This window comes from Macaca mulatta, chromosome 13 (assembly GCF_049350105.2).
Source record: "Macaca mulatta isolate MMU2019108-1 chromosome 13, T2T-MMU8v2.0, whole genome shotgun sequence".
Classification (NCBI taxonomy): domain Eukaryota; kingdom Metazoa; phylum Chordata; class Mammalia; order Primates; family Cercopithecidae; genus Macaca; species Macaca mulatta.
Genome location: NC_133418.1, coordinates 115,480,253 through 115,500,678, shown reverse-complemented (window position 1 = coordinate 115,500,678; position 20,426 = coordinate 115,480,253). Strand labels below are relative to the sequence as shown.

At 46.0% G+C, this 20,426-nt stretch overlaps 1 protein-coding gene across 5 annotated transcripts in view; it reads left to right on the top strand.

Annotated features, from left to right (window-relative positions):
- ASAP2 (ArfGAP with SH3 domain, ankyrin repeat and PH domain 2) overlaps positions 1-20,426 on the top strand; it is a 203,160-nt gene that overhangs the window by 123,882 nt on the left and 58,852 nt on the right. For all 5 annotated transcript variants that reach the window (XM_015111666.3, XM_015111664.3, XM_077960160.1 and 2 more), the window contains exons 8-11: positions 5,046-5,121; positions 5,400-5,486; positions 15,102-15,205; positions 15,303-15,372. In XM_015111666.3, the coding sequence (XP_014967152.1) occupies positions 5,046-5,121; positions 5,400-5,486; positions 15,102-15,205; positions 15,303-15,372 (337 nt within the window). The remainder of the gene's footprint in view (positions 1-5,045; positions 5,122-5,399; positions 5,487-15,101; positions 15,206-15,302; positions 15,373-20,426) is intronic.

Sequence of the window (20,426 nt, the reverse complement as noted above, 5' to 3'; positions counted from 1 at the left end):
CTAAGTGGGTGCTAAAAAAGGCATACCAATGGATGTAGAGAGCAGAGTGACAACAGAGTCTCAGGAGGGTGAGGGGAGTGGGGATGATGAGAAATTATTAATACTTAATAGGTACAATGTATGTTATTCTGGTGTTGGATACCCTGAAAGCCCTAAGTCGACCACCAGGCCTGTAACAAAACTGCATTTGTACCCCATGAATTTATATTAAAAAAATTTAAAAGACAGCTAATCTCTACTTAGAGGGTGGAAAAGACCTTGAAATTGTATAGTTTTCAAGATGAATTATTTTATGGAGACTCAAAATTTTAACTTTGTGATGAGCATGCAAATTACTTCTTCAGTTCTTATGTCAGGCAATTTAGGAAGTGGGTCGCTTCCTTGCTGATATTTTATTTTTAAGAAGAAGCTATTCTGGGATTTCCTTTTTTCCCTCCCTTTATTTTGCCCAAACCAATCAGTTGGGTAGCAACAGACCACTTGTGGAAAAGTGAAGTAGTTGGCCTTTTATGGACATGAGCTCAGTAACCTTTAAAAATATGAATCTTCCATTACTTCCTTTTTGGATATGAGAGAGAGTGTGTACGCTGCCTGCTCTTCAAATCAGTCAAGCAGCTTTGACTTTCTTAATTCACGTTCTGGAGGATACAACGTGGAGCCCGAGCAACTCAGCTGCAGAGAGAGAAGAGCTCACAGCCGTGCATGTTTCCACGTGTGGGAGCTCCTCTCATTCCCCCGTCACACATGCCCAGTCTCCGCTTCCCGTCCCCAAAGGCACAGCTTTACCTGGTGGGTGCTGTGCCCTGCTGGGCAGACATGGGCCTCTGCGTGCTGCTGTGCTCCGCCAGGGTGAAGAGGCCACTGTGTAAACTAGATTCCAGGGCTCGGTTTGGCTATTGACCCTTGGAACTACTTAGATATGCGTTATTTTGCTTTTTCTTCATTTTTTTTCTTTTCACTTTAAGTGTTCTTAAAGAATACTTCATGTTCTTTTATTTTTATTTCATTTAAGGAAGGAATTTTCATCTCAACCTCGTTCCTGGAATATCTTGAAAACTTGTCTTGCTAGCCTTTGCCGCTGAGCATTGAAGATCCTGTACTCTAGCGGAATCGAAGTGGGGCATTATAATATTAGAAAACAAAGACAGCCATGGTTTGGCCAGGCATGGTGACTCATGCCTGAAATCCCAGTACTTTGGGAGGCCAACGGGGGTGGATCACCTGAGGTCAGGAGTTCCAGACCAACCCGGCCAACATGGTGAAACATGGTCTCTACTAAAAATACAAAAATTAGCCGGATGCGGTAGTGCACACTTGTAGTCCCAGCTACTCGGGAGACTGAGGCTAGAGAATTGCTTGAACCCGGGAGGCGGAGGTTGCAGTGAGCTGAGATCGTGCCACTGCACTCCAGCCTGGGCGACAGAGCGAGACTCTGTCTCAAAAAAAAAGACAGCCATGGTTGGAAAGGTGATGAGTGTTGAATTGACTTGTTCTTTGAGCCAGTACCTGCTGGAAACCACTGTGACCAGCTATCGCTCAGTGAACTTCGGGTGCATGGTCAAGATGAGCCTCAGCCCCGGATGCTGCAGAAGCTCGCAGAGGAGGGAGCAGCGGGTGTCATCAGCAGACCTCATCAGCAGACACCGCATTGGAATGTGGTAGCGTGAAGGCTGCAGGAGGGGCCCCAGCACGGTGTGTGGGGCCCAGAGATGAAAGGGGCTACTCTGCTTGGTGGATTTGATGATTGCCTCTAAGTGGGCATATTTTAAAGGCTGGAAATACACCCCTTCTAGCCTGGCGAGGCAGGCTAGAAAATGTTTAATAGACAACAAAATTTGATTGGGTAATGTTGATGGTAAAAGTTCTGTGAAGCTTGGAGAAGTGTTAATGGGCTCAAGAAAATTTGCTGGGGCTGTGTACTTAGGACTGTCATAGTGACAGCAGCCAGCGGAGAGGGAATAGTGTTCCTTTTCTTGAAGCTTCTCCTGACGCCAGGGCTGAGTGCACTTTGAAGGGGTGTCTGGGTGCCAAGACATGCCTCAAGGAGGGTACGGGAAGGTCAGCACTTTGAAAAATCAGAGGGAGGAGATTTTCCAGGTAGGTGGATGGTGAAGGTTGGCTGGGCTATTACAAAGATGAATTCTAAATCTAAATCCAAATTCATATTGTTGTTCCAAGTACACCATTCAATGTCATGCTGGAAACTGTGTCCTGGCGAGAAGTCTCTCAGCACTTGATTCCACTACAGGGCTCATACTCACGCGCGCTCTCTCTCGCTCTCACACACACACTCTCTCTCCCTCCCTTCCTCCCTCCCTCCCTCTCTCTCCCTCCCTCTCCCTCCTCCCTCCTTCTCCCTCCTCCCTCCCTCTCCCTCTCCCTCCCTCTCTTTCCCTCTCCCTCCCTCCCTCCCTCTCTCTCTCCCTCCCTCCCTCCCTCTCTCTCTCTCTCTCCTTCTCCCTCACTGTCTCTCCCTCTCTCTCCCTCACCCTCTCTCTCCCTCTCTTTCCCTGTCTCTCCCTCTCTCTCCCTCTCCCTCTCCCTCCTTCTCCCTCTCCCTCCTCCCTCCCTCTCCCCCCTCTCCCTCCTCCCTCCCTCTCCCTCTCCCTCCTCCCTCCCTCTCCCTCTCCCTCCTCCCTCCCTCTCTTTCCCTCTCCCTCCCTCCCTCTCTCTCTCCCTCCCTCCCTCCCTCCCTCTCTCTCTCCCTCCCTCTCTCTCTCCCTCCCTCCCTCTCTCTCTCTCTCCTTCTCCCTCACTGTCTCTCCCTCTCTCTCCCTCACCCTCTCTCTCCCTCTCTCTCCCTCTCTCTCCCTCTCCCTTCTCCCTCCCTCTCCCTCCCTCTCCCTCCCTCCCTCTCACTGTAGGGAGAATTGCCAGGTCGAAAAGGTTCTTGGAGCTGTACACCTGCTCCCTCTCCCTGGGTGGTTTTACATTTATCACCTGTAATATTTTTCCTATTCTTTATCTTAGGTCTTAGAAATCTCTGTCCTCCTACCTATTTCACAAGAATTTGAAGTGATTAAGAAAATAGTTACATAAAGAAAAACACGTAAATAAAATACAAGAATTAGATGAGTTCAGAAACATACTCTGTATTCAGAAAAAAACCTGTTAAAATACAGGAACAAGAGTATAACATAAAGTATTGTGTGTCTATCTAACGATGAATGAGAACATTCTAACAGCCTGACCTCTGTGACTCCTAATAAACACAGGTCAGTGTTCATGCCCCACAGCCTGTGTGTCCCTCTCCTTCCTCCTTGGAGTTGCTGCATTAAACGTCACACTGCAGTGTTTTCACAGCGCCTTTTGTGTGTCATGCACTTGGTCTGGGAAACGCCCACAGAGCTACTGCTGAGTTTAAAAGAAGTAAACATCATCTCACATGATACATGCAAAACCCGGATCACTTTTTAAAGATAGTCTCCTTGTTATCCAATAAACTGGTTAAAGTTGGTGACAGTCCATCCTTCATTAAGTTATTTATTCATTCAATAAATGGCATGTGCTTGAAATATGCCAGACTTTGCGGGTACTTTGTGCCTCCTAGAACTTCAGATCTAATGAGGGAATTCTGTTTTAAACAATCACACTAATGAATACATAATTGCAGTGCAACAAGTGTTTTGCAGAAAAATACAAAATGCCCTGAGAAAGTATAAGAAGGCCTCTTATAGGGGAATAACTTGTAGGGGATTATGGAAGGCCTGGCTAACCAGGGTATGTTTAACCTAAAACTTGAAGAATGAGTGGGAATCAACCAGGCAAAGCAGACACACCTTAGGAGAAGCCTTTAGAGAGAAGAAACGGAGTGCAGAGGGCCTGGGGCAGGAGAACTTGGTGGCCACGGAGGAAGGGAGAAAAGGCCGGTGTGTCTGGATCTGTGTAAACAAAGTGGATAGAATGGTGTGGTTTGAGACTGGAGCTGCAGACAGGGGCCGCATTACATGGGCCCTGGAGACCTCGTTATGGGTTAGAACTTTCTCCTTAGCTTATGGAAATGCCCTTTCTTCATTCCTCTCAAAAGGGTTACACACAGCACCCTCCAGAGGCGGCGGCACTGAACACCAGCCCATGACTGCAGCGGAAAAACTTGTCCAGCCTCTGTTGCATTTCCTGAATCACTTGTTATAGGTGACCTCATGGCATTGAGTTTTCAGCCTTAAAAAAAAAAAATTCCTCTTGATACAAATATCAAGTTCTCCATCTACGGTGTCCTACCCCACAGATACAGAGTGTAGCCATCAAAGCTGCTTGGTTCTTTTCTGCATTCTTTCTCTCTCTCTCTCTTTCTTTCTGTCTGTCTCTTTCTTTCTTTTTTTGGAGGCAGTCTCACTCTGTCGCCAGGCTAGAAAGCAGTGGTGCGATCTCGGCTCACTGCAACCTCCACCTCCTGGATTCAAGCAATTCTTGTGCCTCAGCCTCCCGAGTAGTAGCTTTTTGTATTTTTGTATATTTTGTGTGTGTGTATTTTTAATAGAGTATTTTTAGGGGTTTCGCTGTGTTGACCAGCTGGTCTTGAACTCCTGGTCTCAAGTGATCCTCCCGCCTCGGCCTCCCCAAATCCCTCACCCTGGGATTACAGGCTTGAGCTGCCGCACCCAGCCTCTGCGTTCCTTCTCTTTTCCATGTAGCGGTCACATGTTGCGGCACATTCTTTAGTGTCTTCCACTTGTGCCCCATGCCTTTCTAGCTTCATATGCTTCTGTTTGGATGCTCAGAAGAAATCAATCAAAGCCGTTGCTGCCATTTGTGAGCAGAACCCACTCCCGTTATAAACTGAAAATCAAGGCCTCATTTTATATGGGTTGAGAAAAATCTTAAATACTTAAGCTTATTGCAATTCCTTTTCTATTTGCTCCTGCTAATTTTGAGTGTCATTTTATTCTTGGTTTGCCTGATATTTTAAGGTTCTGTTCATACAGTCTTTTCCCCCAGGAGTTACATAATGACTTCAGTCACTTTAAAGAAGTTTTTTAATCTGTCTGACAAAATTATTTTTTCCTGTGTGAAGTGTCATCTCTGTTTCTTCTTTTTCCTGCTAGTTTTTTTCAGGATGGACTCAAAGCCGTGGAAAGCCTCAAACCTTCCATTGAAACGCTGTCTACAGATCTTCACACGGTGAGAAGCTTCCCTCCCACCGCGGTGTTAAAACTGTCTTAATGCAACAGACATTTTCCTCTAAATGTTGCTTCTGTGTAATCCTGTGTTTCCATGCTGTGCCGCCCACGTGGAGTGTGGCGTTCCCACGCCGGTCCTCTGTCATGGTGGGAGGGAAGGTTTGACTAGCGAGGGAGGCAGTTGTCGCTTTGTGTGGAAATGGCCCCATGAGCACCAACGTTTCACTGTACCTCAGTCTTAATTTTCTGATTCGTTCTGTTGTGTGTGTGTTTTTAAAGATCAAACAGGCCCAGGATGAAGAAAGAAGGCAGTTGATACAGCTTCGAGATATTTTGAAATCCGCATTGCAGGTTGAACAGAAAGAGGTGAGGGGATTTAATTTTGAAAGATTGCAGTTTTAGCCCCATTCTTGGAGGCTTTGGGCCTGAAAAACATGAAGTTCATATCTTCTAGGAGCTCACAGTTCGCTCGGGCTGTGTCAGGCAGCAGGAAAACATTTAATGTATTCTTGCAATTTAGTTCTGTAAAACCATCTTTTAAAATATGTTTATTTCAGGAGGAAGCATTTACTACATGCATGGCCTTAATGGCGGTGTGTAAACCCTGTGCTCTGTCAGTTGCTAGATAAGGAGCTCTTGGCGGCTTCGTCGCAGAGACCATGTGTCCTTTTGCTACTTATCCTGTACCTGGCCCTCTGTCGTTTCCCTACCCTGACATACGTGGACTCTGCCCCTTTGGGCCTAGGCACGTAGCAGGAGACCAGCTGGGGCTCTGCCAGCCCTGAGGTTGTGTTCTATACGATATGAGGCATGAGCTTTTCTTACAGCTGCCTCCGTAGTGACAGACAGAAATCCTTAGTTCTCTTACTTCCCCTCTTTCTGTAATGGCGCTTCTGTGTGCTAACACGTCAGCAGGGACAATTTGTGTTGTGGGGACTTGTTTTAAAAAAGCCATTAAAAAGTGTTAAAGATAATTTTACTATATTTTCACTACAATGTGGGTATCATAATGTGAATTTAGTATAAATCCATTTCCTTGTCAATAAAAGGAATGTGTCTAAATGTATATCTAGTGATTTTAGAGGAATTGTTAAACTACTTGACAGAGCATAAAGTTCCCTGTTGGCAGTTTGGTGAGCTCTATTTTATTGTAAGTTCTTGTACTATAACTGAATATTGTTGTTTTTCTCCCAAATGCATTTACCTTTTGTGACCGAAGTCTAGGAGAGTAAGTAGTTCAGTATTTTAATAAATTGCAGAATTTTGCATGTTTTATTCATGAACATTATGTGTGTGTGTGTATATATATATACATATATATATTCCTTTTATATATTAATGGCTAGTAGCATTTTTTATTTTAACCCCTCACCTTTCATTGTTGTAGATTTTATTAAAGGCTGAAGAGTTTGCACAAATCTTAGGGAAGTGGATATTTTCTGGGTTTACAGTTTACACTTTTGCTGTTGTTCCTTTGTGAAGATGAAGCAGGTCCCTCCCTCCCTCCCTTTCTCTCCCCTGACTGGCTGAATTCTACACATCTTTCTAGTCCCTCTGAAGCCCCACCTCTGGAGCACTGCCTCTGATCACCCCAGCCCACAGTGATCTGAGTTCACAGAGCACCTCCTGTTTGAAAGCCCCATTTGAATCACAGCCTCTTCCTCTTTTTGAGTGTTGGCTGTGCCTTAAATGCACAGATGCCTTTTCTCCAGCCGGACCTCGAGCAGCCTGAGGATGCCGCTCTGCCTTCTGAGCAATTCTTCCATCGCACTGTAGTGCCACAGCGCTCATTTAGTAGAATTTTGGTAAACATGGGTCAACTAAGTGAGACATTGGCAGAGCAAGGTTATATTTAGTGCTAGAAATGCCCTACAACACGGTGACTTCCTCTTAGTCTAGAGAACGTAGGCTCTGATGCTTTGATGTTCCCAAACATGGGATATAAGCACAAAAAGAAAAAAGAACTTGGCGTAAGGAGAAAATAGTGGCCTAGTTGTAATGAGGAGGAGGTAGTGTGAGGGCGGGAGCCAGAATGCCGTCCAAGGTGGCTGCTCCCCAGCGCGCCGTTGGAAATGATCGAGAACTGCCTTTGTCTAAGAAGGAGGATCCAACCCATGAAGCAAAGCTCAGGTTTAAAATAAGGCAGAGCAGCAGCTGGGGCCAAATAGCCCTCTGGGCACAGTGCAAAGGCTGTGTTTGCTTTGGCTGTGCAGAATTAGGAGGTTTGGGAAAATGGGCTGTTGTGAGAGAGCTGGTTATTTACAGCTTTGCAGGGAAGTATAACAAATTTACCAGCACAGACCAGAAGTTCTTTATAGTTTGTTGTTTTTTGTTGACCAGCCCATCTGTCCCTGATTGCACAGAGGGATCAAATGAACCTCCTTTACTATTCGTCTTTGGCTGTCTGCCCAGTTGGCTCCTTGTCAAGACCTAACTCAACAATCTCCTAGTTGTGGGGGTGTTGTGTTTTTTGTGTATCATGCTCTGCATTGCTTTTAGGTAATGGCATTCAGCAAGTTGGACAGTCTTTGAACACAGTTGCACGTAATAAGCAGATGTGAATATGCTACATTTTCTGGTTTAAAATGATTTTCATGATGGGGGTTCCATTTTGTATACCTCAGATTTGCAGTAAGAATTGATCATTTGGTCATTATTGTTTAGGCTGTCATTCCTTTGGTTGGATTTTCTTCTGTGACTTAGACAACTGAAGGTGTTAGAGGATTTTTATTCAGTGTTACAGAAATTCTAACCCTGCCTGTGTAATCACAGTTCATAGAAATTAACATGCCCCAAGAAACTGTGTTGAGCGTTGGTAGAAGCCAGTGCTCCTCATTCTCTTCCTGTAAATCCCATGCATCAGTTATTGAAGGAATGAAGAGTGGCCATTCCAGTGTGGTAGCTTCAGGCTGCTGTTTCTTTGTGACCATGCAGCTTTGTTTTGGTGTGGAGCCTGTGCCATTCTGGTCCTGGTGACCTCACACTTTGCAATCACTGGCCATTCATGTTTTGTTCTTGATATTTTCTGCTCTCTGTAAGGAGAATACTATTGGTATTTCCATTGTTTTTCTTTGTGAAGGTTTTCATACTTGGAGAAAAGTTGAAAACTTGTGCAGTGACCACCCATAGGGCAATATTATACAATGAGGACTGGTCTATGCACCACAGTGTTCGATTTTTGGAGAAGATCCTATCTACAGAGTTAAACCTGTTGGCACTGCTCATCTTTGCTTGGGCTCTCTCCCCATCGGCCTCGCCTCCTGCCTTTCCCATCCCACGTCGTCCATCCGATGGAGTTCTGCCGGGACGGACCCTGCTGGGGTGCTGGCGGAGTCCCAAAGCCTCATCACTGGTGTGCAGGCTCTCTGCTGTTTGATGTGGAGAGCCCAGACTTGTGCGCTTCTATGGGGAGGATCAGGCTCTGGGATATGGTCTCAGAGGTCTGAGTGCTGAAACCACCATGGTTTTCTCCTCTGCAGATTTCAAGTATGGTTGGTCGGTCTCTCTCTCTCTCTCTCTCTCTCTCTCTCTCTCTCTCCCCCCCTCCCCCCCTCCCTCCCTCTCTTTCCCTCCCTCCCTCTCTTTCCCTCCCTCCCTCTCCCTCCCTCCCTCTCTCTCTCCCTCCCTCTCTCCCTCTCTCCCTCTCTCTCTCCCTCCCTCCCTCCCTCTCTCTCTCCCTCCCTCCCTCCCTCCCTCTCTCCCTCTCTCTCTCCCTCCCTCCCTCTCTCCCTCTCTCCCTCCCTCCCCCCACCGCCTGCTCTTTCTTTCTCTCTCTGTTATCTTTGCTCCCTGTTTTTCGAGCATCCTGTCTAGTAGGATGTGGTAGAACAGTTTGTGCCACCCAGGCAACCAAGGTTCACCACGCCATAATTTTCTTCTGCCTCTGAGTTTGTGTATCTTACATGCCCAAATCTGGCCTTCATCAGAGATCTCTGTCCGTGACCACCTGCCTGCCTCTCCGAGTGCTGAGCTGCTAGGTAGCCTGGCTCTGGCCTCCATGTCAGCCTCAGTAGAGGATTCATTGTTGATTCACACATCCAGCTACTCTTTCCTCCACTGTTACTCTAAGCCAGCGCTCCACAGACACAACAGAACAAGACGATCCGGTTCTCACCTCTTCAGGGACTCATCCTCTGGGGGTGGGGACAGAGAAGCAATTGGGGCGCAGTGTGATGAGAGCACTCGTGGACATCCGCTCCAGGAAGCAGTGTCTGCCCAGTGCAGGCTGGGCAAGTGCCATCAGGGATGACTTCCCAGAGGCTGGGATGGGGCTTCGAAGGATGATTAGGAGTTAGCAGGCCAGGCATGGTGGCTCACAGCTGTAGTCCCAGCACTTTGGGAGGCCAAGGCAGGTGGATTGCTTGAGTCCAGGAGTTCAAGACCATCCTGGCCAACATAGTGAGATTCCATCTCTACAAAAAAAATAAAAAAAATTGGCCAGTTGTGGTGGCATGCACCTGTAGTCCCAGCTTCTCGGGAGGCTGAGGTGAGAGGATCCCTTGAACCTGGGAGGTGGAGGTTGCAGTGAGCTAAGATCACACAGGCTGTGGTCCAGCCTCAGCCACAGAGCAAGACCCCATCTCAAAAAACAAACAAACAAACAAAAAACAAAAAAAACCTGGGGCCTGGCAGGAATTAGCAAGCAAGAGTCCCAGCAGGTGGGGCTGGTGGAGGGGACCGCTTCTGCCTACGACGGGGTTGCCTGGGTAGCTGTATAGCAGAGCAGAAGAGCGTGGATCTTGGCATTTGAATCCTGGATCTTCCACTTCCTACCTTGCTCAGTCCTGGACCTCTCTATGTCGTGGTCTTCCAGTCTGTCAAATAGGAATAATACAGCCAACCTCAGAGAGTTGTCAGGAGACCTAAGAGATCATTTCTGTAAAGCACTTACCATATTATCTTAATAAACAGGGACTAGTTCGTTCATTCATTCAACAAATACTGAGCTCCTAGGTGGTAAAGATACCATAGTGACCAAATTCCCTTCCCTCATGGTGTCGCCCTCTTAGAGGTTGAACAGGAATGGATACTGCTGTTGTTGTCGTGTGTGACATATCCCTTAGCCTCCTTGTTGGTCCGTCCTCTGGCCCCATGCCTTCATGGCTTGTGTCCCTCTTCCCTCCTCCCTATCTGACTCAAAGTACTGTCATACCCAGCTCTAGGCTCCTTCTCTTAATCCTGACCCAGCTCTTCCAGCTTCACCTGCCTCTCACCCACCTCTCTTGTGTCCAGCCTGCATCATATTCCACGGTCCCCTCACTCTTGGGGAGGAGGGACCTGCTCCTGTCCATTGCAGGACATTTCCTGTTTACCTCACTTTTCAGGTTTTCCAGACACTTTACAAGTGTGGCCAACGATCCTTACAAACCACTTTACGGGGTAGGCAATGTTTGCCCATGTCTGCAACTTTTTGTTTGTTTGAGACAGAGTCTCCCTCTGTTGCCCAGGCTGGAGTGCAGTGGTGCGATCTTCGCTCACTGTAAGCTCTGCCTCCCAGCTTCAAGCGATTCTTCTGCCTCAGTCTCCCAATTAGCTGGGATTACAGGCACGCCACCACGCTTGGCTAATATTTGTAGTTTTAGTAGAGATGGAGTTTCACCATGTTGGCCTGGCTGGTCTTGAACTCCTGACTTTGTGATTTGCCCACCTCAGCCTCCCAAAGTACTGGGATTACAGGCGTGAGCCACCGCGCCTGACCAGCCATGTCCGCAACTTTATTCTGTGAGAGAAAGAGAATGAGTGCCCTTGCTGGGCTCACACAGTGGCATCAAAGACAGGATTTGACCCTGATCTATTCCACATCAAACTGGTTCTCCGGAGTCTTTTAGCCTTAAATAATGGAGAATAGGTGGTAACGATATTTGAAAGCACTGTTCTTAGACCGTAGCTCAGTGCTTGGCTCAGCAAGGCCTCCAGCTCCCTGTTGTGCCCGTGTGGGTGGACACACCTGTCATATCTTCAGAAGATGGGGAATGAATTGGACATCACAGCCCTCCTGGGCAGAGAAATTTTAAGCTTCCAGAAATTACTCCTTGACAAACTTGTCAATCACAGGAATTCTCTGGACACTGACTTTCTGAGAAGTGGGCAAAATGTCGGTTTTTAAGCTATCCTAGAGTCTTAGCTAAAGGATTCTTAAATTATTTGTAAACCTCTATGAGATTTGTACTGCAGGCAGCCTCCCCCTTTGCCTTCCATTCCTGGAGATTTCAGATACTAAGTCTACTGGTCATCTGGGCAGATTCTATGTTGGCCAGACCCAATGGCTCATACTTCACAGGGCAACAGAAAAGTTAAAATCAAGGATGATGCCTGAGCTCTGAGAACTTGTCTGGGTGTCACAGGACAGAGGATATTGGACACTGATAGAATTTCATGAAAGCCTTTTGAGGTTCTACCAAGTGCCTGCTTACCCTGCATACTCAGGCACACAAACAGTCCCTGCACATTGAGGCTTTGTCAGTCGAGTTTAGGTTGTCTTTGTCTCTCTTAGGAAAGTGGAGAGTACATTGGAGTCTCTAGGAATTGGGGCAACATGGACCACCCTGGCCTCTCTTACTACTTATGTTCTTCTTCTCTCCAGGAGGAGAGATTCTTTTCCCTTGAATAGTATTCTGAAAATCAAAACCTCGGTCATGTGAAAGGGCCAGTTTCCTTTGTCAGGCCTTCACCTGTCAGGCCTTCACCTGGTCAGGCCAACAAAGGCTATTGTTACCGGGTCATCTCGGAGTCACCTGGAGGATGCTGAAATAATTCACGCTAAAACAGTTCAATTTTATGTTAAACAGCTTTTATTCCTCTTTTTTACAAATGTGAGGTTTTATAGGCTAGCTTAGTTCAGACTTGCCTGCATGCTTTAATTGGTCTAAAGAAAAGCATAAAACAGGGTGATTTCTTTGTCACCTTCTGGCATAGGGTCTGATTCTGTTGAGAAGAATGTCCCTTATCCTGTTCGTGAGACCTGAAAATGGCTCTGATTAACATGTGTGGCACCAACAGTGTTAGCAGTGTTGTCACATGATTTCACCACTTACTTTGTGCAGGGCTTTTTTTCTCCCCAAATCAATAGACGTATTTCTTGGTTGTGCAGTTGAGTCTCCTGACAGGTTTATTTTTAGTCTTTCACAGAGACGCTGTACAGGTGAGCAATATTTCTCCACATTCCTTCCACACCATTGTTCCCAGCAACGTCGAAGGCTGGATTTGCTCTAAATTTTGGTGCCAATGTTCTGCCCTTCTGAGAAAATGTGGAAACTGGGACCATCCTCATCCCATCAATGTGCGTGTGCCCTAGTTTATCCAGAGGCACAAGTGCTGTGTGAAGTTTCTGTGGAAATGAGTTCATTTCTCCCCTCCTGGGCTCTGCTTATCAGGGTCGGTTGTCAGTTCAGTCATGAAGAGTGCCTCAGCACGTTACTGATTGCTCACGTGGAGTTTTTTGGTTTTTCTTCTTTGGCAGAGTTTAAAAAGTCAGTGCTAGACACTCATGTGCATGGGGTGGAAGACTTACTAATATTGCGACAATGACAGTACTCCCCTAATTGATCTACACAGTCGGTGCAGTCCCCATCAGAAATCCCAGCTGCCTTTGTGCAGAAATTGACAAGCTGATTCTGAAGTTCACGTGGAAATGCAAAGGACCCGGAATCACCAAAACAGTCTTGAAAAAGAAGAACAAAGTTGGAGGACTTGCACTTTCCAATTTCAGAACTTACCACAAAGCTGTAATAATCAAGACAGTATGGTACTGGCATAAGGAGAGACATATAGACCAGTGAAATAGAACTGAGAGTCCAGAAATAAATCCTTACATTTAGAGACAGTTTATTTTCAACAAGGGTGCCAAGACAATGGAGAAAGAGTAGTCTTTTCAACAAATTGTGCTGGGGCAGCTGGATAGCCACAAGCAAAGAAGGAACTTGGTCCCTTACCTCACACCGTAATCAAAATTAACTCAACATGAGTCAAAGACCTAAATGTAAGAGCTAAGACTATAAAGCTCTTGGAAGAGATTTTATAAAGATTCTTCATGGCCTTGGACTAGGCATTAGTTTCTTAGATAGCACCCTTATAGTACAAGTGATGAAAGAAACAGTAGGTAAACTGGACTTCATTAAAATTAAACAGTTTTGTGCTTCAGAATCTTTTTTCAAACTGTCAGAAATCCAAGAGGTTGCCTGTGCCTTGAGATACAGTTGAAACTCTGACTCTAGCCCGTCTTGTCCACTCCCAGGCCTTACTGCCTCAGATGCAGTATTTGTCCAGCTTCCCTGGTTGCTGACCACATGGCCTCCCCATGTCTTCTGTGTTCTGTCTACTTTGTCTTGAAGATCCTCCCCTGATTCTCTGCCATTTCTTGCCTTCATGTTTAAAACTCACTTTTTCCTGTGCTTTTCTCCCATTGACTCTTCAGTTCTTGAGTACTCTTATTCTCAGCTTCTATCACACTGATTTTCCTGCGTTAGTTCTTTCATCGTTTGGGGATGTGCTTCGTTCTCCAAGGATGGTGAGCTGCTCAGTGGCAGTGATGAGAATGGCCCTAGACTCTGAGGCTGTTCTCTGGGAAGAGAAGATGGTGTAATGGAGGGAGCCTCAGAGTGGAAGGCAGGATTCCATTCCACTCTCTGCTCTTGCTTTAAGGAGCTCTGCGCCTGGAGCAAACCACTACTTTCATTATGTCCCTGTTTCTCCCATTATGGAATGAACTGGATAGGAGTTCTCATTAAACACCTGCGGGCAGACCTCGGCCCTTTCCTGGTTGACCTGTGAACACTTTGTTCACATCTTGCTCCCCTCTCATTTCATTTAAGTCTCAGGGAAATAGAATTTCCTGCACTGGCACTGGTGGCCACTCCTACAAAACAGTGTCTGATACTGTTTGTTTTGTTTGGTTTTTGTTGTTTTGAGACAAGGTCTCGCTCTGTCACCGAGGTTGGCGTGCAGTGGTGCTATCAGGACTCTTTGCAACCTTGATCTCCCAGGCTCAAGCAGTCCTCCTGTTTCAGCCTCCCGCATAGCTGGGACTACAAGCGCCTGCCACCATGCCTAGCTAACTTTTGTATTTTTTGTAGAAACGAGGTCTTGCTATGTTGCCTAAGCTGGTCTTGAACTCCTGGGCTCGAGCCATCCACCCACCTTGGTCTCCCCAAGTGTTGGGATTACAGGCATGAGCCACTGTGCCCAGCCTGATAACATTTGTTAAACACCAGTTGAGCACCTTTTGGATGCCAGACACTGGACTTGGGTCCTGGGTGTTCATTGCTAGTCCTTGCTTGCCTTAAGAAGCTGCTGGGCTGGAGTTTCCCAGTTGTGGTAGATTCAATCAGATTCTCAGCTGACCATGTGGATGGCTTGTCTGTGATTAAGCTCCCCTTGGTCAGGGTCAGACTCCCCTTACTTAAGATTGATGGGGTGAGGAAGTGAAGATTTGTGTATTACTTGTTGATATTCACGTGTGTGATCCTACTGAGTCCTTACTGTTTATTGACCTTACTGGGTATTCTTTTCTTATTTCCCAAGAAGGAGATTGAGGCAGAGAGCTTATGTGATGGTTCTGTAGTAAGGGACAGAAAGCTGGTTTTGTTGTTTTGCTTGGAAACCCCTGCCTTTCCACTCACTGCATCACCTCCCTCCTTAAGGGCTACTCTGGCCGTAGTGGGAGCCTCATGTCATTGTCAGGGGGTTAAGGCTCATAATGAAATAAAACCTGGAAACTTCCAGGGCTCGTTCCTTCAGCCAGTTTGGGATATTGGTTTCCTGACATTTCCTTCTCCAGCCTGATGGATGGCGTTTATCAGTTCCTAGAGAGGAATGTGGTGTCTCTCTTTTTGCTGTGTTGAGAAGGGGAAATTTCTCCAATTTTTTTTTGTTGTTGTTGTTGTTAAAAAAAAAAAAAAGCTTATTAGGCATAAGTTTCCTTTGTGTACTGCTTTTCTAAAAATTGGGACCTGGACAAGATTAAAAACACTCTTCATTTTTTAGGACTCCCAAATTCGTCAGAGCACAGCTTATAGCTTACATCAGCCTCAGGGAAACAAGGAACATGGGACCGAGCGGAACGGCAGCCTCTACAAGAAGAGCGACGGGTACGTGAGGGGGTGTTGCTAGAGTTTAAATGTACGTTCGTTATCTCATGTGTCCAAAATGTCTAAACTCTTATTGTTTCTCCCACTTATCCACAAGGATCCGAAAAGTGTGGCAGAAAAGGAAATGTTCAGTTAAAAATGGTTTTCTGACCATATCCCATGGTACCGTAAGTATTCTCTTTTAATCCATGGTGTCTGCTGTATTAGATGAGGTTGGTGTTGGAGAACTTTCTGAAGTTAGAGGGCAGGAGTTGTTCTCCGTGTGTTATGGTATTAAGGATGCGTCTTGAAGAATTTCCCTGTGAGAAATGCTTGTTGGCCTCCATCTTGATTTGGTGCACCTGCAGCCTGTTTATGCTTGCTTGCTTTCTTTTTTTTTTTTTTTTTGGCAAGTGGAGCCTTGTCCTTGTTCCACTCCCTAGCAGAGTCAGGAGTAACTGATAAGCCAGGTTGTCTTTATTGAGAAGCCTGTGACTCTAGAAAGCACACAACAGCAAACTGCTCCCCCAGCTCTGTCTCTGGAAATCAAACATCTCACTTGGGAAGAGTTCTACTTTTCCATTAAGAGAAGAACATTTAAATGGGCAGGACTCTGGGGACCAGAAATCCATGAGAAGAGAGATTTCAGTAATTTTATTATCGAAATCTAACATATGGTGCCCAACCTTAAGGCCTCTTTCCATCATCCTGTTTATCAGAGTCCATGCAAGAAAAAACAGAGCCCTCTATGTTGAGCTTATGAAAAGCCGGTCGGGATAAAGTTCCTTACCAATCTAGCTTCCAGAGGCCAGGAACTTGGATCACAGACACAGCCCTGCACACCACACTCTTCTTTCCATGGCAGTATTATGCATACTGTTGCCTCACCTGGTGTGACCAGAGCTGGTGAAAACCACATGGACTAGTAAACAGCTTTGGTGATGTCTCAAGGCTGAGGTTGTTGCTTTTTTGTTGCTAGTGAGATGCTGAGAGTCGTTTGCATTCCCATTCCCCAAGCAGAGGCCTGCTAGTGCATGCAGTCCAGCAGCCTTGGGCGTGTGAGTGGATGATAGTGACTGTCTTTCCTGCCCCTCGTCCCTCCAGTCCCCTGGTGAAGGCAGAGCTGGGCAGGAACTCAGAGGAGATTTTCTGGCCCCTATAGAAATGTCATCACTCAACATGGGGTCCAGAGAAACGGCCCTGAGGTTCTTATGAATAAGGGAATAGAGTAAAACCCCAGTTGAAGCATGTCACAGCAGCAAGGATTGTGTTCCTCTGGGGGTGCCTTCGTTTTTGCCGACTTCGTTTTAGAAAGGGAGAGAGAAGCTAGAATGGTATATACCCAGTATAGGGATTCTCGACGACCTCTGTTCTAGGGGATTGAATGTGTCTCTGAACTTGGAAATGAAGGTCATTTTCTATTTTCAAAACCTACCTTTCACTGGTCATGTGATCACCACTGTACCGCCCCCCCCAGGGCCATGCAGTTTGGATCTTAATGGGACGTCTGGGTAGGTGCGGTGGCTCATGCCTGTAATCCTAGGACTTTGGGAGGCTGAGGTGGGCAGATCACCTGAGGTCAGGAGTTCGAGATCAGCCTGGCCAACATGGTGAAGTCCTGTCTTTACTAAAAATACAAAAATTAGCCAGGCATGGTGGTACATACCTGTAATCCCAGCAACTTGGGAGGCTGAGGCAGGAGAATTGCTTGAACCCGGGAGGCGGAGTTTGCAGTCAGCCAGTATCACGCCACTGCACTCCAGCCTGGGAGACAGAGCAAGACTCCATCTCAAAAAAACAAAAAAGACATTCTTTCCATGCATGGATGTGAGGGTATGAGTTCTGTAGACCAAGGGAAGCAAATTTATCCAGCCATCACTGTCTTTAATATTAGGAATGTTAGATTAGATGAGACTAGGCTCCCTTCTAAATACCTTCCAGATCTCAACACCTGTGGTTCTGTGGTCTGCTTTCGAATTGGTGTCCACTCGCTGTTTGTTTGAACTCAGATTGACTGCCTCAGTGCAGAAACTGTCAAAGAACTAAGTTCTAGTTCACGCTTTTACCGCTCTGAAGTCAAGGGGCGTATTTGCTTCATTGAGAGTTCCCCTAGATCCAGGCCTCAGGGTAAGCCAGGTAGTGACTCATTCCATGGCAGGTGGAAAATAGGTCTGGTAATCCTTTGCTGACAGCATAAACTTCACTTCAAGTCACTTCCATAGCATGAACTTCTTCTCAAAAGACATGGAGGCTTAGCTGTCTTTAAGTTTGCATGGGTTGCCCCAGTTTTTGGCAGACAGTACGGTTATAACCGGCATCACTGGGATGCTGAGAACTCAGCTTGTCACACAGCGTGCATATTTCATAAGTGCTTTGTGTTTGGAGGGGAAACCCCTCTCCAGGGAATCTCCACTTCCAGAGGTCTCCTCCTGCCTTTAGCAGCCATTGCTGCCTACATCCTGCAGGGGTGGCTGGTGGGGTTGTCTTGATTCACTGCCTCGCTGCCATGCAGCAAAATAAGTAGTTTTCCAACGCTCCGTTCAGTGGCCGAGTGTTCCTTTTCTCACCTTTTCCCTATTTCCCTGCGTGCTCTGGAAGTCAGAATCCAGAGGACCCCTCTGTATTGACTGCATCTACAGAGGGGTTGCACATGGGAAAGTGAGTTCGCCCATACCAAGGAAGAGAATGGAGAGACACCCTTTTGGTTTGGTTTGGTTTGGTTTGGTTTTGACTTGATTTCTTGTTCAGCTCACCTGTTTGGCCAGCAGCTGCTGAGTGTGCTCGTGTACAGTCAGGAAAAAAGGGTACATTTCCAAAGACCTGATGAAGTGGAAATCTAAGAGCAGAGCCTGGCACACAGCTGTGCAGCAGGTCTTTAAGAAATGGAAACACACAGGGTGTATTTACACTGGTAGGAAAACCCTTCCCAGGAGGCTGGCAACCTTCGGGAAATGAAGTTGCTGTACCTGATTGGAGCAGAGGATTGAGGATAGCGTTCGGGAGATTCGGTCAAAGCCCGAGTTGAGTTTCCCTCTTAGCCAAGTCTGTTTTCTGGCCCTAGGAAGAAGTGATCCTTGGGACAAAATAACTCTAATTAGGTATCCTCTTTGCCAGACTCACAGCATTGCCACGCCACTGAGGGCAGGAAACTGTGTTACACTGGAAGGAATGTCCACCGGCTCTTGCACAATCTAAAATTTTTAAAAAATGATCAGTCATGAAGAAAGAAGAAAGCATCTTCCTTCTAAAAGCCTGACAAATTGGAAAAAAATAGAACGGCATGTTTAAAATGGAGAATCACTGATAATCTCTGCCTGCGTGGCAAACTCTAAGGCTGTTGCATTGTTTTTTCACCATTCCTTCCTGAGTTTTCTAAACTAGGGCTTCTCAAATTAAATTCTCAAGAAAATACTGGTATTTTGTGAATTAGATGAAACTGTTCTATATCTCAGTTAACTGATGACACTGGTTTTTTTTTTAATTTGTTTTTTTTCTTTTTGAGACGGAGTCTTGCTGTGATGCCCAGGCTGGAGTGCAGTGGCTGATCTCAGCTCACTGTAACCTCTGCCTCCCGGGTTCAAGCAGTTCTCCTGCCTCAGTCTCCCAAGTAGCTGAGACTACACGCACACGCCACCATGCCCAGCTAATTTTTGTATTTTTAGTAGAGACAGGGTTTCACCATATTGGTCAGGCTGGTCTCGAACTCCTGACCTCAGGTGATCCACTTGCCTCATCCTCCCAAAGTGCTGGGATTATAGGTGTGAGCTACTGCACCCAGGTGACACTGTATTTTTCCAAATTGCAACAGGGAAGGATTTTAATGTATAGAACTTTCTCCCATAAATTTGTCTAATAGCTTTACCGTTAGCTAATACTTAATCTGTATACTTAATATTTAACCTGAATAGCAAACAGTTATTAATGTAAAACAGAACTGCTGATGATATTGCTTAAGACCAGCTTGTATGTTTTGTGGAGCCATTCTTATGGTTGTCATTTTTTAATATGTAGGCACATTTATGTCGTTATAATTATTCCTACTTCAAATAAAGGCGCTGAATATTTTTCTCTATTTTGTGGTATGCTGTGAAGTGAGAAATCTGTCTTTAATGGTAGTAAAGAACGAACACCTTTCCCCATATCACAGGGAAAAAGAAAGACTGCAAGGTGGAGGTGGGGAGGGAGGATGAGTGGTGTAATTTAAGTTGTGGTTCTTTGCTGCTCTTAAAGATAAGTCCAGGCAAGCGACTGCCTTCCATGGATACCTGAGTCAAGGACAGGGGGACCTGAGTCAAGGACGGGGGAGTGGCAGCTGAGCCCCGTGCCGTGTAGCCAGCCTGACTTGTTGGAATCTAGCTTCCCGCCTCCCTAGCTGTGTAACCTCAACCAAATTATTTGGTCTGTCTGGGCCGGTATCTTTAGCTACAGAATTGGAGTAGTTTCGACCTCAAAGGGCAGTTAGGAAAATTAAAGGAATTATTTCATGAAAAATATTTAGAACAGCGCCTGCCTTGTGTAGATGTATGATTAAAATAGCTGAGTAAATGTAGCTATTGTTATTCAGTCATCATTTTATACATGAAGATGCTTCTGTATTTATCGAAGTGCACAAACCTCGTTTATTATGTATCTAAGACCCCACAATTTGGAAGTAGCCCTAAAATTTGCCCATGTATAGTCGTGTCATCACAGGGAGGTAACAGAATAGACACAGGCTACGTATGGGTGGGTATACACCCGTGTTAAAGTACTTGGTTGCATGCATGGTTTGTAACCATGTCTCTCGAAATAGATCATTTTGTGTGTTGGTTCCTGGATAAGTTAGGTAATCCGATTGGTCAGAATCCACAGTCAGTGGTGCTTTCACTTGAAAGTGTCCAGATTTACACGATTAGGCAGAGCTTGGTGTCTTCTAATACTGATTTCTGACACTCTAGGAATTCTCTGAGATATCTACAGAGTATGGAGAGTATCTGACTAACCTGTAGAAGATAAGACCAACATAGCTACGAACGAGGAGAGTCTAGTACAACCCTGTTTATCGGACTTTCACTAGTCCAAACTTACATGTATTAAACCCAAATCCTTCACTCTGCAAGGATGGGTTCATCTCTCCCACCCTAACTCTGTAGACTCACTGGAAGGAAGCTGCTGGGCCTGGAAGTGCATGAGGGTTTCACAGGTCTGTCCAGGCATAGATGCATATGTGTATGTATCTGGATTAATCCCAAATCCAGGTTTT